At 49.7% G+C, this 15,766-nt stretch overlaps 5 protein-coding genes across 5 annotated transcripts; 2 read left to right on the plus strand and 3 right to left on the minus strand.

The window, feature by feature from the left end:
- Positions 1-4,015: 4,015 nt before the first annotated feature.
- BDV17DRAFT_278354 (uncharacterized protein) lies at positions 4,016-7,038 on the plus strand. The gene is made up of 6 exons (XM_073759523.1): positions 4,016-4,491; positions 4,543-4,683; positions 4,736-4,792; positions 4,840-4,917; positions 4,964-5,477; positions 5,531-7,038. Exons 1-6 carry the CDS (start codon positions 4,188-4,190, stop codon positions 6,876-6,878), a joined length of 2,442 nt encoding a protein of 813 aa, XP_073609813.1. The 5' UTR covers positions 4,016-4,187; the 3' UTR covers positions 6,879-7,038.
- A 3,688-nt stretch (positions 7,039-10,726) lies between these two features.
- On the minus strand, positions 10,727-11,093 carry BDV17DRAFT_296791 (uncharacterized protein; the record flags this gene model as incomplete). Its single annotated transcript, XM_073763374.1, has 4 exons — positions 10,727-10,831; positions 10,882-10,900; positions 10,954-10,978; positions 11,030-11,093. The coding sequence occupies 4 exons, from the start codon at positions 11,091-11,093 to the stop codon at positions 10,727-10,729; spliced, it is 213 nt and encodes a 70-aa protein (XP_073609814.1).
- Positions 11,094-11,426: 333 nt separating this feature from the next.
- Positions 11,427-12,390, minus strand: BDV17DRAFT_296792 (uncharacterized protein; the record flags this gene model as incomplete). Its single annotated transcript, XM_073763375.1, has 2 exons — positions 11,427-11,918; positions 11,995-12,390. The coding sequence occupies 2 exons, from the start codon at positions 12,388-12,390 to the stop codon at positions 11,427-11,429; spliced, it is 888 nt and encodes a 295-aa protein (XP_073609815.1).
- Positions 12,213-13,728, minus strand: BDV17DRAFT_31295 (uncharacterized protein). The gene is made up of 4 exons (XM_073764368.1): positions 13,325-13,728; positions 13,189-13,272; positions 13,016-13,107; positions 12,213-12,921 (listed from the first exon to the last, which is right to left on the minus strand). The coding sequence occupies exons 1-4, from the start codon at positions 13,569-13,571 to the stop codon at positions 12,448-12,450; spliced, it is 897 nt and encodes a 298-aa protein (XP_073609816.1). The 5' UTR covers positions 13,572-13,728; the 3' UTR covers positions 12,213-12,447.
- Positions 13,729-14,243: 515 nt separating this feature from the next.
- Positions 14,244-14,758, plus strand: BDV17DRAFT_31316 (uncharacterized protein). Its single transcript, XM_073764369.1, has one exon. The coding sequence runs from the start codon at positions 14,347-14,349 to the stop codon at positions 14,671-14,673; it is 327 nt and encodes a 108-aa protein (XP_073609817.1). The 5' UTR covers positions 14,244-14,346; the 3' UTR covers positions 14,674-14,758.
- The last annotated feature ends 1,008 nt before the right edge of the window (positions 14,759-15,766 follow it).

Genomic DNA, 15,766 nt, shown 5'->3' on the forward strand with positions numbered 1-15,766 from the left:
TTGCCTGTATAGAAGACTTCTGCCCCGTACAGAGCTGTTGGGAGAACACACTGTATAACTACTGCCCGCATGGAGGCCACTGGGCAGCCGCGCTGGGTATTGCTAAGTCTCTTTAGGTGCTGGGCGAGTCGTTTCCCGCGGCTAAAGACCAAATTAATGTGGGCTTTAAAAGTAAGCTTTGTATCCAGAAGAACTCCTAACCAACGTGTATATAGGGATAGTGTAATCTCCCCTATACCAGGTAGAGTAACTGTGGGGAGATGCTACTACTGCTTTCTAGAGAAGTATTATATCTCTGTTTTCTCTATTGAGAAAGGGAGGCCTGTCTCTGTCCCTAGAGCAGTAATTTGCTTGTAGGCCTTTACTAGTTATTGTGAGCTCTCTTCCAGGGTATTCCCAGTTAATAATATACCTATATCATCTGCATAGCAGAAGGAGCCCTCTAAGGTAGAAACTATTCTTGCTGCATATAGCAGGAAGAGTATTGGGGATAGGGGGGATCCCTAGGGGAGTCTACCTTTAATTGGTACTGTGGCAGTGCCTTCTTTGATATGAACAGATACAGAGCGGCCAGTAAGCCAGTCCTTAAGTAGCTGGAGTAAGCCTTTATGCCATCCTTGCAGGCGTAAGTGAGAAAGGAGCCGTTGGTATATTACAGCGTCAAATGCCCCTTTCACATCTAGTAGGAGTAGTGAAGCATCTTTTCCCTGTTAAAAGGCCTCCTCTACCCTGTGAACAAGAACCTGGACCAGGTCAATGGCAGAGCGTCCTGGCAGGGCCCCGAAATGGCAGGGGGCTAGTATATCTGCCTGAATTGCTCTTACAGCTATCTGCTGTGCTAGGAGGCGCTCTAGGCCTTTACCTAGGGTAGAGAGGAGGCTAATTGGCCGCCAGGCATTGAGTTGGGTATAGTCCCTCTTTCCTGGTTTCGGTAACATCATTACCTTTGCTGATTTCGGGCTCAGTGGAAAGCAGCCTTCCTCCATACACCTGTAGTATAGTTGTGTGATTGTATCCCCTAGTACGGGCCAGAGCTCCCTCCAAGCAGTGGTGGCAAGTCTGTCCTCCCCGGGGGCAGACGGGGGTGGGGCACAGAGAGCAGCCCAGCAGTGCTCTTTTGTTGGCAGGTGTAGTGAGCCCAGGGGCTTGTTTGGGGGTCCCTCTTCTGTCTGATTTGGAAGCAGGGCCCCCTTCTCTAAGAGGTGATTAAGGAAGGCGTCTGCCTTGCCCTGTGGGGTAGTAACCTGTGCCCCTTGTATATTCAGGGGAGGAGCAGCAAGCTGGTCTGGATGTTATATCCATTTAGCAAGTTTGAATATATCTATAGGTGCTGTGGCTTGTTCAATTCGCTGCTTCCAGTATTCAGCCTTTGCCCGTACAATGGCCTTCCGGAGCTGTTTATAGTCGGGGTTTTATTGCTGTCTTGTTTGGTGTAGTATGTCTGTTAGTTCTGGAGTCTACCATGGGGTCCTGGGGAGTCTGCGAGTATTGTATCTTGATGCGCCTTGTATTGCAAGCTGGGATATCTGGACCAGTTGTTCGGCTAGTAGGTCAATTGGTAGGGTTGGGTCAGGCAGGCTTGCCAGGGCTCTGGCTTTCTCCCAGTTGGTGGATCCAAGCTTGTATATAGGCGAGGGCTCTTCTTGTTCCAGTATTATTCCAATTGTTGCATGGTCACTTGGAGTCTTTAGATAGTCTTCTACTAGGGCCCTTAGTGGTAGGTTAGAGAAGACAAGGTCTAGGGTATTTAGTCCACGGGTGGGGGTGCCTGGCTCGAGGCGAAGTTCCAGCTCATGGGCATCAAGCTAGTCTAATAATCCTGTTGCGCCAGGTATGACAGCATGAGACTCAGTATCTGGCTACCAGAATAGGTGCCAGGTATTGAAGTCTCCTGCTAGGATGGTGTTCTCTGGGGGTGCATATCCTAGGAGTGTGGAAAGTGTAGAGGGTGTTGAGCCAGTACCAGCAGGGGCAACTGGGTCATTAGGGGGGCGGTAGACATTGATGATAGTAAGGCCTGCCGTGTAGATTATGGTGATATCTGGTGAGATTGGTTCCGGGAGGGAATAGGCTAGGAGATCCCTTCGTACATATATTAGAGTCCTGGGTCTGGTAGTCCATCGGGTCAGGGGACTGAACAGCTAATATCATGGGTAAGTCTTGGTTAGGTGCTTTGCTGTATTTGTCCAAGGTTCTTGGACAAGAATGATATCTGCTTCAAAGGAGAGTAGCAAGTCATGTGCAGTGCCCCCCCTTCCTATATTAGCTTGTAGTATTTTCATAGTTCAGGGGAGGTCAGGGTTTGGTTTAAGAGTTCCTGGGTAAGCTATCTTATAGGCTGGTTTGTAGTGTAGGTATTATCTATTTGTTGTTTAGAGCTTTCTTCTGCTTTCTTCTGCTCCTGTTGGAAGGCAAGCCGGCCTGCCTTGCGGATAGTAGCTAGAGCATCTTTTGAGAGGCGGGTGACAGTGTTCCTCTGGACGTGGGGTCTGGCTGGGCATTTTTGGAAGTCCGCTGCATGCGGGCCGTAGTAGTTAATACACTGCACACGGCAGTTGTGTTCCTGTTTTGAGGATCCGCAGGAGATACAGCGTTCGCTGGAGCGGCAGGCTCGTGTATCATGGAAGCGGTGGCATCGGGTGCATTGCAAAGGCCTTTGCTTGGGGCGGGTGGGCCTTGATAGGCCGGACAGGCCAAAGAGTTACAAGGGGTGTTGTAGCCTTTTTGGAAAGGCTATAACTGCTGTGATAGAGTCCCTCTCTACTAGGTGCTTTGAGAGTTTAGCCATGAGTGGTTTAATACTAGTAATATACTCTGCTTCATTGCTAATATCTATAATTATAGTATCTATCTATCCATCCAGGGACCAGAGTTGTTTCGGGATCCGGGGGACAATAACCTGGTGATACTCTGTTGGTATTTCAAAGTATCCATCCCCAGCTAGGCTTGCAGCCTTCTCTGACAGTAAGAAGACCTTGCCTTGTTCAGTTATAGTGATTACGTATCCTGTTAATATCACTTGTACCTGTGCGATCCCGTCCGGAACTTTCCCTGCAAGGGTGACCCGGATGCCATGTGGTCCAATAGCCCGGAGGCTAGAGGAGGCCGGGAGGCGGAGGAAGATACAGTGGTCAGTCTTGTTTGACTGCTTCAGCTTTTATTGTGCTGGTTGCTTGGCTTGCGTACGGTGTTCTGGGGCAATAGTTTGCCAGTTCCCCTGACCAGCTCTTGGGGCTGTCAGGGATGCCCAGGTTATAGGCTGCGAGGTTCGCCTCTTCAGGGGGCCTTCGCAAGCTTCAGGAGTGGGAGGTTGGTTTGGCTGTTCCATCTGCCTGGATAGCTATGGGGGTGCAACTGCTGTCATCAGAGGAATCTGCTGAGGGGAGTCCTGTTTTGCTAGGGAAACAAATCTGGCTGCAAGCCCCCGGGCCAGGTCTCTTGGGCGGCCCTGTAGAGAGGAGACAGTTAGATCTAGAGCTTTAGCAAGAGAGGTCATTGCTAGTTTCCAATCATTAAGAAGGACTAGCTAGTCGTCTGCTACCATGCTGACCTGCTCGCAGATCGATGGGGCTTGCGGCAAATAGGATACAGGGACCGGAGCTGCAGTGGGAGTCTTCTGTGGGGAGAATAAGGCCCTTCTCTTCAGGGAGTTCCGGGGTAGGGGGGTCGGGGTGGTAGGTCCTGAGGGGGGTTCAGAGTTTTCACCCAGGAGCGGAGTCCCCGGACGGGCTCCGCCTGGGGGGGAGTTATCCACCTCCATGGGGTGGAGGGAATGATCGATGAGCAAATCGTAAGAGATCAGTTATTAGAGCAGTAGGGGGCCCTGTTCTCCCCTCGTCGTGGTCGGCCACCCAATGAGACAGACATCCATCACTTCCCACACGTAATATAAGTCAGGTGATCGACTAGCGCGGCGTCCCACCTTTAGAACGATGCCACCTGACCTGTAACCTGGGTTTCGGCGAGGTCTAGAAGAGACCTTTGGCTGACATCTTTCGATCACGGGACGATCTTACTCCTCCCCCGTGCACGCCCCACTCGTGTTACTCGTGTTCTTCCTGCTCAGCCGCAAGGCGGACCCGGCTTCCGTTGCGCCCTCTGCTTCGTCAACGATCCTGATATGTTCTGAAGCTTATATACCTGGAGAGGAAGCCTACGTATCTTGTAAGGCAATACGACGTACCAAAATGTCGCGCAAGCTGTCCCTGTCACGGTGGAAACCCACGTCCATTCACAAATCAGCCGCCGACCCTGCTCTATCATGGACAGAGATTGGTCCAGCGACCGAGCATCTGGCCAAGGAAGTTGGAAGGCTGTACTGGGAAGGGGCAAGAAACGAGATTGAGAATATCATCCACACATTGCAAATGTGGCGTCGACCTGAATACGCTGCTGCAGCTTTGGTGTCGGACAATGATGGCGATGTCCATGGATACGACACGTTCCTTGGCCAGGTAAACCAGCAGGCTCGCTCTTTTGCTCTTCGACATCGTATGTGACTAATTAATATAGTGTTGTAAGCTGATAGCTAACATTCAGCAGGCGAGGACCGCATTGCCGTGGAGGGCTGGGCGCAACCTGATGGAACGCTTAGCGAGTCGGCAGTTGGAAGTGTTACGCAGGATATCCTTGCGGAGGAAACGAGTGCTAGTATTAAGGCAGAGGTTCGGAAGAATTTAACAGGTAATGCAGCCGATTTGAAATGTTTTAGGGCTGCTATACTAATGCGGTCCAGATTCCCGGAAGCGGCCCGCCGACGAGGGGTTAGCATGGCTACTGCTCCAGGCAGCTGGTATGTCGGCGAAAATGTCTTTTGGTTATAGTCTAACCAAATATTAGGGCTCCTGGATATTGACCAGATGATCGAAGAACGACTGGACCAGGTTAAACCGAACAATTGTCCAGGCATCCCTCAGCGTACGCGGACTCTCTTACTCATATGAGTCGATACTAACCTCGCCAGTGGTCGACAAGTCATCTGGTGGAAAAGTTGACATCCAAGTGATGGAATGCGCCAAATGTCATGTCACTATCACAGGCAGCATGTTCACGCATAGGAAAGAAGCATTCGCCTCTTCCACGATATGCGAGTCCTGCTACTGGGCCCATCACTACGGGGACGAGGACTACATCAAGATGTACAAGCACGCCTTGAGGGCCCAGACTCCGCAACGAATATCGCAGGCCAAGTACGACGGCTTACTGGAAACTGCACAAGTAGCGTCCCCACTGGTGAGGCGTGGGTCAATCTCCCGAGTGGTTAGCAAAGTGAAAAAGGACAAGCCCATTCTTGGGCAGACTATCCGGTATACACAAGATTCGTCAAACCTCAGGTCGAACAGGAAGAGCTCAGCTGCTAGGGCGAGGGCTGATGGCGACGTTCCGCTATTCTTCCGTGAGCTTGTGGGGGATAATAGTCCGTTTGACTATGTGCATGTCGTTCTGCGAGTTGGGCCTCTTGTTATTGAGGGTTCAAGGTATGGTCTGCTTATATTCAGCATGGTAGGCGAGCAGTGACTGACTTAGTCAGGGACGGTGCAATAGTATCGCCGAAGGATTTGCCAGTTTACCATCAGGCCTTCCCCATGCACGGGTCACACCAGCGAGTCCTTCGAGCAAAGGCAGACCAGCTATGGCAGGTTCAGAAACCCGTAGGCAAAAGGAAGCATTACAAGCTCGCCATGAAACAGGTCGTGGGGACACCATTCTCTGGGCTCTTCCACGAATCCTCGGACGATGGTCAGCTGGAGCAGAAAATCGTCAAAGCCCTGGTCGCCGCCAGTCAAGACACCACGGGTGACCTGCAATCTGACCAGGAAGCACGTGACGCTGTCGTTTCCCCGATACTAGACAACCTGAGATCACACCTCGGCAGTAGACTGAAAATTTACATCGATTCAATCACTGGGAAGCTGCTCAAGCCAACCACCGGCCTCACAACGAACGCAGGCAGAAGCTCTCTCAAGTTCTGTTCGTCTCTCCTTGAGCCAGCCCTATTCGGTCCCCTAGTGGATAACACCGCGGTGTCCTCATTGGCAAGCCCTCTATATCTCATGAGCTTTGCATGTCCAGCAATGACGGAGTATCCCCATGATCGACCGCTCAGTAGGTACGATGTCCCATACGGCTTCACAGAGGAATACCTACACCGATACTATTTCCGCCGCTATGCCGACTCCGATATCATTGACTACTTGCACGAGTACTGGCACGACTGGGGCTGTTTCCCCGACGGTCCGCTATACAAATACCAATCACTCTTCCCCTGGGACTGCTCCGAAGCGTGGAGATCCTGTCCAACGCCATGCGGCAACTGCAGCATCGCAAAGCACGTCTGGGCATTTCCCTTTGACGCCTGGTCCATGATCACCCTCCACCTCCAGCGCGAGAAGCATCTCTATCCACCATCATCAGACGACTGGGTGTCATCCCGGCGGACTCTCCTATCCGCATCAAACGCCATGACCCGCGTTGCAGTTGCGATGGCGCAATCTCCTCGCTTCGCAAAATCAACAGCCTGGCTGCACGAGCCTCAAAATGCCGTAAGCACCCGTCACCCATCCCTATTGCGTGTCCGACTCGGCGGCATCCACCGCGCCCAACCCTTCAGCCACTACCACGACCTGGGCACAGGCGATGTCTTCTTCGTGGCATCCTGGGCGGATGTATCATCCAGCAATCGAGTCTCGGATTACAAACAACTACTCAAGGAACGCATGAGCGCCTGTGAAATCCCCTGGGATCTTGTGGCACGTGCACGGTATGACAAGGTCGTTCCGCGCTATGAAGAACGGCGCCTCTGGGTAGGCTTCCTGGGGAGACCTAATATGCAAGGTGCGAGTAGTGGACACATTGCAGATCGGAACTATTATCCGTAGTACTATGCCATTGGGCTTGGTACCTCATACGATCATGGTGGGAATCCATGCACGGATGGGCAGTTGGATTGTATTGATAAGGACGCTGCGGGCAGAGACGTGGGTATCGACAGTAAGTATAATTGTGGATCTGGCTGTGGTTCTGTCACGGAGTCTGGCGCTGTCTCGTCTGGTGGGATTGGAGGAGGATATGGAGGAGGGGGATATAGTGGTGGCGGTTGGGGTGACGGTGGAGGCAGCGGAGGCGGGAGCAAAGGAGGTAGTGGAGGAGGCAGCGGGGGAGGGAGCGCAGGAGGAAGCGGAAGAGGAAGCGGTGGTGGTTGATATGTTCATAGTTGGATAAAATGAAGTGAATAATAAGTTCTGACTTGCTGCTTGATACCAGCACTTAGGGCTGAGGGGCGTCCGACAGCCAGTGCAGTAATCCATCTCACATCCTGGAGAAGGGGAACAGAAGGTTTCATAGCTTGGTAGTTAATGAAATTGACGTATAAATTGACGATGGGCAAAAGTTGAATAGGAAATCAGGCGTTTCTCCTTACTCCTATCTAGGAGTAGTAATTAAAATCCACGGGCCTACTCCTCCAGGAGCGCTAGAGGAATATAAATACATAAAGTAGGCTCAATCGCAATTTGTGATCGCGTAGGTTCTGCCCTGACCAAAATGCCAACCTCGCAACAAAATTCCCATAGTCATAAAAACACTGTGAACACAGTAAGTGGTACTAACCCCAGGGACGGCCTTTTGTTAATAAAAAAGAAGTTAACAGAGCAATTAAAATCCGCCAATGATTCTTCCCGCCTTCTTCAACATCAGCATCATGAACTCCTTGCCTCGCTCCGTCAATCACGGCTGAATATGGAAGTGCAAATCAACGAGCTCATGGCGAGATGCAAGGAGTTAGAAGCGTCGAATCAAAAAGTCGCAAGCAGTGCTTGAATTTTGATTTAGTTTTCGGGCAAAAAACGGCTTTTGGAGTAGCTAAATCCACTGCAGCAGACACCGTCTTTGCCGTTTTTGTATCTTAATCATGAGATATTTAATGTAAGCCAGACTTATTTTGGATTCTGCAATCATTTCGGGATGGATACCTGCGACCACACTGCCTGGCTACGCCATGTCCAACGTAAAGATCCTGGAGAGATCATCATTGAAGATACTGATCGTTTGGGGCGGTTGATCAGGGAGTTACTGCGGCAAGATACCAAAACCCCTCAGCTTGCCCTGTTCATTGGCACGATCGCAAAGGACGCGGCCCTGAAGCACATCTTTAACCATAACAACTTCGGCCGGCGAGGTGAAAAGGGAAATGTCAACCTTCGATTGGAGTTTCTAGTCATACTGATGCGCCGCTGCTTTTTGCGGATAGCAGCCCTTTCATCCGGAATCCGACAGAACGCAGTCACGTTCTCTGCCATGAGACAATCCCTTACTCCGCTTCTTGGAAACTTCTTGGAAACTTGGTTTTTACTCTCTAATTGACACTTTATACTCGAGATTGTTCTTTTTGTTTAGCGACGTCATATGCCTCTTTGCAGCTGACTTCTCGACTCAAGCGGCCGTTGCATCACGACTTATGGCATGGACTGACATCGGCAAGGCAACATCGATCTCTCGCGAGATACGTCCAAGGCTACTTATTGTTATTTCCGAAGAGAGCCCGGTGGTTGAACTATTACGTGCCTAGAAAACAGTTCGGCCCAGCTAAGCAACTGCTTCTCGTCCGTTAAGGTGATTAATCTTGCGGGACCGTAGCTATCCCCGCTAGCGAGATACCATCGGCTTCGAGACGAAGTTAATCGGCAAAGAAAAGAAAGTCTTTCTACCAAAAAAGTACATAAGATGCTTTTCTCTGCGATGCATCTGAATTCCTTCTTCAAGGCCGCAGTTCAACATACAGCTCGAACGATAACCGAAGATTTCAGCTTCGTCGTCGCCGCTCGTGCTCTCAATCCTGTGGTATCGACTACCTGTATCATCTCAACACATTTATGTCGCTCGCTAAAGAGCATAAGCACCCGTACGCCAGTGTGACATCTTTTATAGCTTTCAGTATTATTATGGATGCGTACCCTCCTCGAATGCACCGTAGGCGCCTCCAAATGATTGTGGTATATGAGCTAATCTGCTTAGACTCTCCTATCGAGCTTGCATTTTCAACGCTCTACAAGGCGTCTTGCTTTAAAGCACTTGAGCCGAGCTATAATAACCCATGTACCCGCCACCTTTGCGGTGAAATTGGGCGTTATTGCTCTGAGCTATTTGATCAATTGCAAGCCGGATACATCTCATCCAGCAGGCTCCACTGGACTAACATCAGCCGCCTGGGCGGTTCGCTTACAATTTTCAAGAGCAACACAGCTTGCCTCTACTGTATTCGACGGGTGGCCGAACGACATCTTAGCTGCGAGCATTCGGTCTGCCATGAATGCATTCGCATTTTTGGGACCACCACACCCGGGCGGGAGGATCGAATGAGGGTGCCTTGCATCTATAACGACGGTGGACATTTAACGGTGGATATCAAGCCAAGGACCGCAGGAGTTCGAATAATGAGCATAGACGGCGGCGGTACCAGGGGTGTCACACCTCTGGAATATATGAAGGCATTACAGGAACTACTTCAGGGATATGCCCTTCATGAAGCCGTGGACATTGCATGCGGTAGCAGTTCAGGTAGGCGGCATGCTCTTCACCTGGAGCATGGCACTGACTTATAATATAGGGAAATTAATAGCACTCGCAAAATTCCATCTCCATTGGCCTATTGAACGATGTGCTGAAATGTTCGAGTCATTTGCGGTTCATTGTTTTGGGAGGTCAAAATCACTGGTAGGATTTCTCAAATCCGCTGTCAATTACATTGCGACGGACGCAGTCTATGATAAATATACGTTAGGGAGCCTTCTTCAGGATGCATACGGTGCTAACAATCCTTTTATTGGCCACGTTCAAATGTCATATCTGGCACCAGAGTTGCGATCACTGCGATGACGTATGGGAGTCGGCGCGCCATCTTCACAAATTATAACCCCCCGACAGACATACACAAAGAAGAGGCAAAATGGATCAAGAGACTCCTTATGTACGGATCAGACCCAGTGATGTGAAGGCTGAACCTCTCTATGGCAGAGGTAAGTTAAGTAACAGCTCTTTCTCTGGGCGTGCTAATGCTGAATAGTGCTCGTGCAACATCCGCTGCGCCAATGCAGGTACCCCTTCACGGTCGGGATTGTATGCATGACACTAACCTTGATAGATTTTTCAAGCCAATCAAATTGGGCACCGGTGACTTCTGGGGCGGTGCCCTAGGGTTTTCAAACCCTACGGAATTGGCTGAATGGGAAGTATCCAGACTTTGGCCAGGCACCAGAATTGATGTGGCCGTTTCAATTGGGACAGGGGGAGCACCAAAGCGACCAAAGTCAACTAATTCACGGACTCGCCTTTTGGATTGCTTCAATCTTCTAACAGATGGTGAATTCCATTTCTCAAGTTTGAAGGCGGGAGGGAAATCCGACCAGGACTTAATACGACTCAACACGAAGCTGACGCATCCAATCAGATTGGATGGGACGGATGAGCTTCAAGTACAAAGGAACAATGTGCACTTCCACCCGAAAAATCGCCATTATATAGTCCAATCAGCCATGGCATTATTGGTGTCTAATTCCTATTTTGAATTAGATGGTCCTCTCTTATATGACCTTGGGGCATACTACTGCCGTGGGACTATTTACTACCGGGGTGACTACCAAAGTGTTTCAACGGCTCTCAGAGACATCATAGGTAGCTCGGATATAGAATTCGCAACGGAAATCGAGGTTTTTGTCAGGGCTAAGCTATATCAAGACACCTGCAGTGTATGCCATCTTGCCCAGACGCGTCGCATGGCCGCCGGGAAGGAATCGTTGCGGTGGGCTGCCATGGCCGTTTTGATGACTTCTAGGGGCTGCGGACTTAGTAGGAACTACAAGGATGTACCGAATTGACAAGGCGTACCTGGCCAAGGGACGTAACTCTGCGTAGCTAAGTCAGTAGTCGTCTCGTCGGGCATCGTGCTCGTCTACATACTCGAACATGTTCAGCGAGGCGCCGACTGCATAGGTGGGTCAGTGGTATTCAGGAACAATGATATAAAGGGCCTCACGTAAAAGGTTGCTGAGAGTGACATCCTTCTTCTTGATCTCGCGAGGAGCTGTCTGCTCCAACATCCTGGGCTTTCAATTGACATTGGTACTTGAACTGTTCCAAGAACTAAAGTTGGTGCTGTATATAGAGGCTGGTGGGATCTCCAATTATCAGACAAAGTTTCTCAAAAGCTCCCAGACTCGGATCTTTCAAATAAAATATCGCACAATAAAGGCATTATTTAATTTCCTTGCAACTACCTACAGACTCCGCTTTTCTGCCTGAATGATGGAAAAGTACATTCCTAATCCCTAATCAATATGCTGTTCGCCGTACGCCCGAGTCCACTGTATGCCCTAAACTCTAACCCATGAAGCCGTCCATAATATTTGACCCAGTTGTGTCTCCTAGAATCGCTATGATGGAGTAGGACCCTCTGTCCCAATCCACTTCCACAGGACTTTCAGCAGTTGGTCCCGGTGCACTGGCTTGCCGACGCGCACCATGGGCACCTTTTCCTCATCCAAGAGGTCAGGGCTGCCTGCATCAACTGCGAGATGTGCCTGTGCAATCACCCGCTCAGGTTCACTGAGCCACTTGGTGGTGCCTGGGAAGTCTGGGAGAACAATCATCGCCAGAATACCCAGTTGAACCGTGGCAATGCCCTCAAGGATGAATAGCCATTGCCAGGCAGCCAGGTTACCTACACCGGCCATGCCAGAGAGAATTCCAGCAGAGATCAAGCCAGCAAAGGTGTTGGACAGCAGCAGGCCACAGATGAGCAAGGCCATCCTCACCACGAACTGAGATAGAAGATAGCCCCTGGGAAGAACGGGGCCTCGACGATACCAAGCACAAACCGCAACACCAGAAGACCAGACGGGCTGCTCACAGCCGAAGTGCAGTCGCTGACTATTGTCCATATAATAATACAGCCGGGCTGATCGACGTTAGTGGTTATCAGACGGGAGCCGAAGAGCATACCAGGTACAGGGAAAGCCTCAGTTTGGCCATTAACATGGCAGACGGAAGCTGCATGACAATATGACTGGCCGAGAAAAAGGAGATCGCCGTCTGATACTGAGCGCCCTTCACTCCAGCGTCCCTCTGCAGGCCGTATAAACGTACCTGGGTGATGGAGTTGCGGTCGAGGTAGGTGAACAGGTAGATGAGCACGATCAGAGGGAGGACGCGCGCGTCAACCTTGCGCCGTAGTCGAGCCTCTGCCGCCCGAACTAACTCCTCATCGTAGGAATTAAAGACTGTCATGAAAGTCGAGGACCCATTCTGGGCATTTGATTCTTCGATCCAGGCATCCTTGGCTGCGTCGGTCTTGGTGACGTCTTCGGCGGATTTGGGAGAGGCAACAGGGGGAGGCATTATGAATTGATATTGTGATACATTATGCAAAGGCCAACCTATCAAGGCGGCGCTTTTCTAGTGAAAGCAATGCAGCAGACAGAAAAGCCCCCTATACAAAAGTACCCCAGACTTCTCTCCAACGGACTCGCCAGCTGTCTCCATCGGAAATCGTCCGACCCAATGGGGCCACTCCAGCGACATGCTTCGACGCCTTGACGTCTCTTGACTATGACTTAGCAAGGTTGTAGATGCTAGGAAAAGATCGTCTTGGGGTTCTTCTCCATCATTGCTCTTCGCAGTGGTGATGTTCTTGCGATCCAGACTCTTGCCCAGGGGGCCTTGGTGAAAACGACATAAGAACTTTTTCAGTCTATACATCCAGGCGATCTCGGAATGCTCGCCCACAAATTCCATAGCTTGTATCTCCTCGTCACTGTTGAAGTCTTCATTGGTGAAGTCGATTGCGTCTATCGGGGATCCTGTATCTGTGGTGAATAGAGACGGGGTCTCCGAAGGAAAGGGGCTCAACGGCCGATTGTTATCGTATTGCTGTTACGGGATAATCGTTGAGTGATCTTAGAACGTAAAGAGCATGACACCGGGAACGAAGTCCCTAAACTTAGATGGCAGGAATAACACTTACATCACTCAAAATTTGTTCGACATATTGGGTGGAGAGGGAGTCCAGATTTGGATAAATGTTTTGCAACAAAGTCCCAACCGATCCAACCCGTGCTTTAAGGTCAGTCAGTCGCCTATTTCATGCTGTTAGACTTCAGACCCTTTGTCACCCCGCGGGTCTGCTAGGTCGCGCACCTAGCCAATTTATCTCATTTTCGATCACCGTATGAGCAGTGAGCCCCGGATTCCTGACATCGACGACATGTTGGGCGTTGCCCGCTACATTTAACTTTTAGACCACGACAATTTTCACACGCCCGACTAACTCGACCTCGATTTGGCGCTGCATTTGAAGTGACCGATCGCGGGATCGGAACTTTGCTGTTTAATGAGTATTCCGGAAGGGAGACAGCAGCAGTATATATAGAGGTCTCAGGCTGGCCGGCAGTCACCATAGTCAGGCCACGCAACGGAAGAGAAGCTTGTGGGAAGTCAGGCCCTGTCCAGCCGAGTACGTTTCCATTTTCTGGACATTGCGCTAATGGATCGCAGGGTGAGAATGGAAAGGAGTCACTCATTATCAGGAAGAAGAGCGAGGAGCGAAGGCACTGTCAAAGCTTTTCGTCTATCTCCAACTAGTTAACTAGTAACTAACGTATAGGTTTGGGCCGTGTGCGATGAGGCGAATCATTACTGAAAGTGAGGGGGAAGAACGCTGTCGGTGGGCATCTCGGTCTTGCTGTGGTCAGACGTGGTGATGTGACAATTAGCCTAGTGATCCGACCTTATAGATTGTTAGCATCCTGAATGCCTCAGGCTCCAGTATTCCCATATTAGAACTAGTTTGTCACGTGCCAGCCGAGTTTTGTCGGAGCATACTGCCCTCCGGTACCGCCTGCCCCTAGGGGTTCGACCTCGCCTAGTCATTCATTAGTAAGCTAGTTATCTTAACGTGACTCACTACCGAGCGGCACACACCACCGAGCGGCACAAAATATTCAACCACCCCACCATGGCCGAATTCAATCAACGATTTGACCCCCTAAATAAACTTCATTTTGTAACTATAATAGACCAATCAAAAGCTCTTATTGATATTTACATATCTGACGTGTATGTCCCTTTTTCCCGCAATCACTGCATGTAGGAAGTGCTCGTTTTCTTGGCCGTTCAACTTCCTCCTGTATAGATATATATTTATAACTCTCCTCCTGTACACGTTTCTGGGCCTCTTCCCCAGTAAGAATACCACCATTTTGAAGGTATGCTTTGCCTGTATCCTGCTTTCGCTTGTATCGGTTGTTGGTAGCTCGCAGATTTGAGATTTCCTGCTCCAAGAGAAGTGCATTTGACATGGCAATATTACAGCTCTTAACAACCTGGCCAACTGCATGCTGTATAGGACTTGGAGGACTCCTTGTACGCTCTCTCCATATTTTCTTAATTAATTCAGACTGCTTCTTCAGGTCCTTAGTTGTCTTGGGTGTTTCTGCAGTCCATGATTGTCACAGCGGACACCTGAATCGTCAGGCATCAACAACCGACCGGATCTACCAGCTACTACCCCGCCGCCGCCCAACCACTGGCGGCCCGACGGCGTCAGCCGCCGTATATAGATTCTTTCGAGATCGCTGGTACTCCCAGTTCCCCAAGCGATTCGTTCTGTTCTTCTTCAGATAGAAACTCCCTCAGTCAATTGAACCAATTCATCTTTGAAGACTAGACATCTTGCCAATTGCTGCCCCCTGGCGCTCTAACGGCTGTTCGCAAAGAACGTTGTCTCGAGCGCCTTACAATGATGATCCACTAGAATAAGAACTTCCAGGTGGGGGAGGGGTAGGAGTATAAAGTCAAAAATGCAGATTATCCAGTACTCTTTCAGGTTTATATGGAACTAAACCCGTAGCCGCAAAGCCAGCAGTGATATTTGCAGCTGTAAAAGCCTCTGGACGAGCAATATTCTTGTAGATATCCAGGAATATCCTCTTATTAATATGTTGAATGTTGGCTGCCATGCAATGCTGTACCTCAGTTCCATATCTCTTCTTTAATGGCCCAAAACAGGCAACATCAAGCGGCTGAAGCAGATGAGATGAATATGGAGGCATGTAAAGAGGTATAATCTTGTTCTCCTTGCAAAAATAATCAAAATCAGGAGTTGCATGGCTTCCATGGCTATCTAAAACAAGCAATCGGTATACCCCTACTGTCTGGTCTTTAGTATGCTTTTGAAAGACTTCTTTTAGCCAGTGCAGGCCAAGATTGTTGTTGGTCCATCCATTAGGACTTGTTGCAATAGTCTAATCAAGCGGAAGTCCATTATACCACTCCTTTTGATATTGTTGGCCCGCGAAGATGATCATTAGAGGGAGGACCCGACCAGTACTTTGAATAGCCTCAATTATAGTGACCCATTGTCGATTCCCTGGCTGGCATACACGCGCCCGACTGTCTTGTTGACTTGTAATAACCTAATAAGAATGCCTATATATTAGTCTCTATAAAAATATATATAAGATTAGATAGGAGTACCTTGCTTGTAGTAATAATACCTATTGCAAATCCTGTTTCATCAAAGTTGTAGATATCCTCTGGCTGAATACCATACTTTGCAATTGTGAGAACCGGAGGTCTCGTTCGCGGGGTGATAAGCGTATCAAGATGAAATAGGAAGAAATAAGCCATCTGTAGGTGTCTGATAATTGAATAGATTGACGCTGGAGGTCTGAATCCCGCTCCCTGCGAGGATTCTCTGCCTCCGGTTATCTGCTTA

Source organism: Aspergillus undulatus (assembly GCF_047715775.1).
Source record: "Aspergillus undulatus strain CBS 261.88 unplaced genomic scaffold BDV17scaffold_127, whole genome shotgun sequence".
NCBI lineage: Eukaryota > Fungi > Ascomycota > Eurotiomycetes > Eurotiales > Aspergillaceae > Aspergillus > Aspergillus undulatus.

Bases quoted from the DNA above. Each gene is read 5' to 3' on its own strand.
- BDV17DRAFT_278354 (XM_073759523.1), top strand. From the start codon at position 4,188: ATGTCGCGCAAGCTGTCCCTGTCACGGTGGAAACCCACGTCCATTCAC. The intron at 4,684-4,735 runs GTAATGCAGCCG...AATGCGGTCCAG, and splicing joins GGTTCGGAAGAATTTAACAG to ATTCCCGGAAGCGGCCCGCC. The intron at 4,918-4,963 runs GTACGCGGACTC...TAACCTCGCCAG, and splicing joins TTGTCCAGGCATCCCTCAGC to TGGTCGACAAGTCATCTGGT.
- BDV17DRAFT_31295 (XM_073764368.1), bottom strand. From the start codon at position 13,571: ATGAGTGACTCCTTTCCATTCTCACCCTGCGATCCATTAGCGCAATGT. The intron at 13,273-13,324 runs GTCGAGTTAGTC...AGTTAAATGTAG, and splicing joins AAATGCAGCGCCAAATCGAG to CGGGCAACGCCCAACATGTC. The intron at 13,108-13,188 runs GTGCGCGACCTA...CTGACCTTAAAG, and splicing joins AAATGAGATAAATTGGCTAG to CACGGGTTGGATCGGTTGGG.
- BDV17DRAFT_31316 (XM_073764369.1), top strand. From the start codon at position 14,347: ATGGCAATATTACAGCTCTTAACAACCTGGCCAACTGCATGCTGTATA.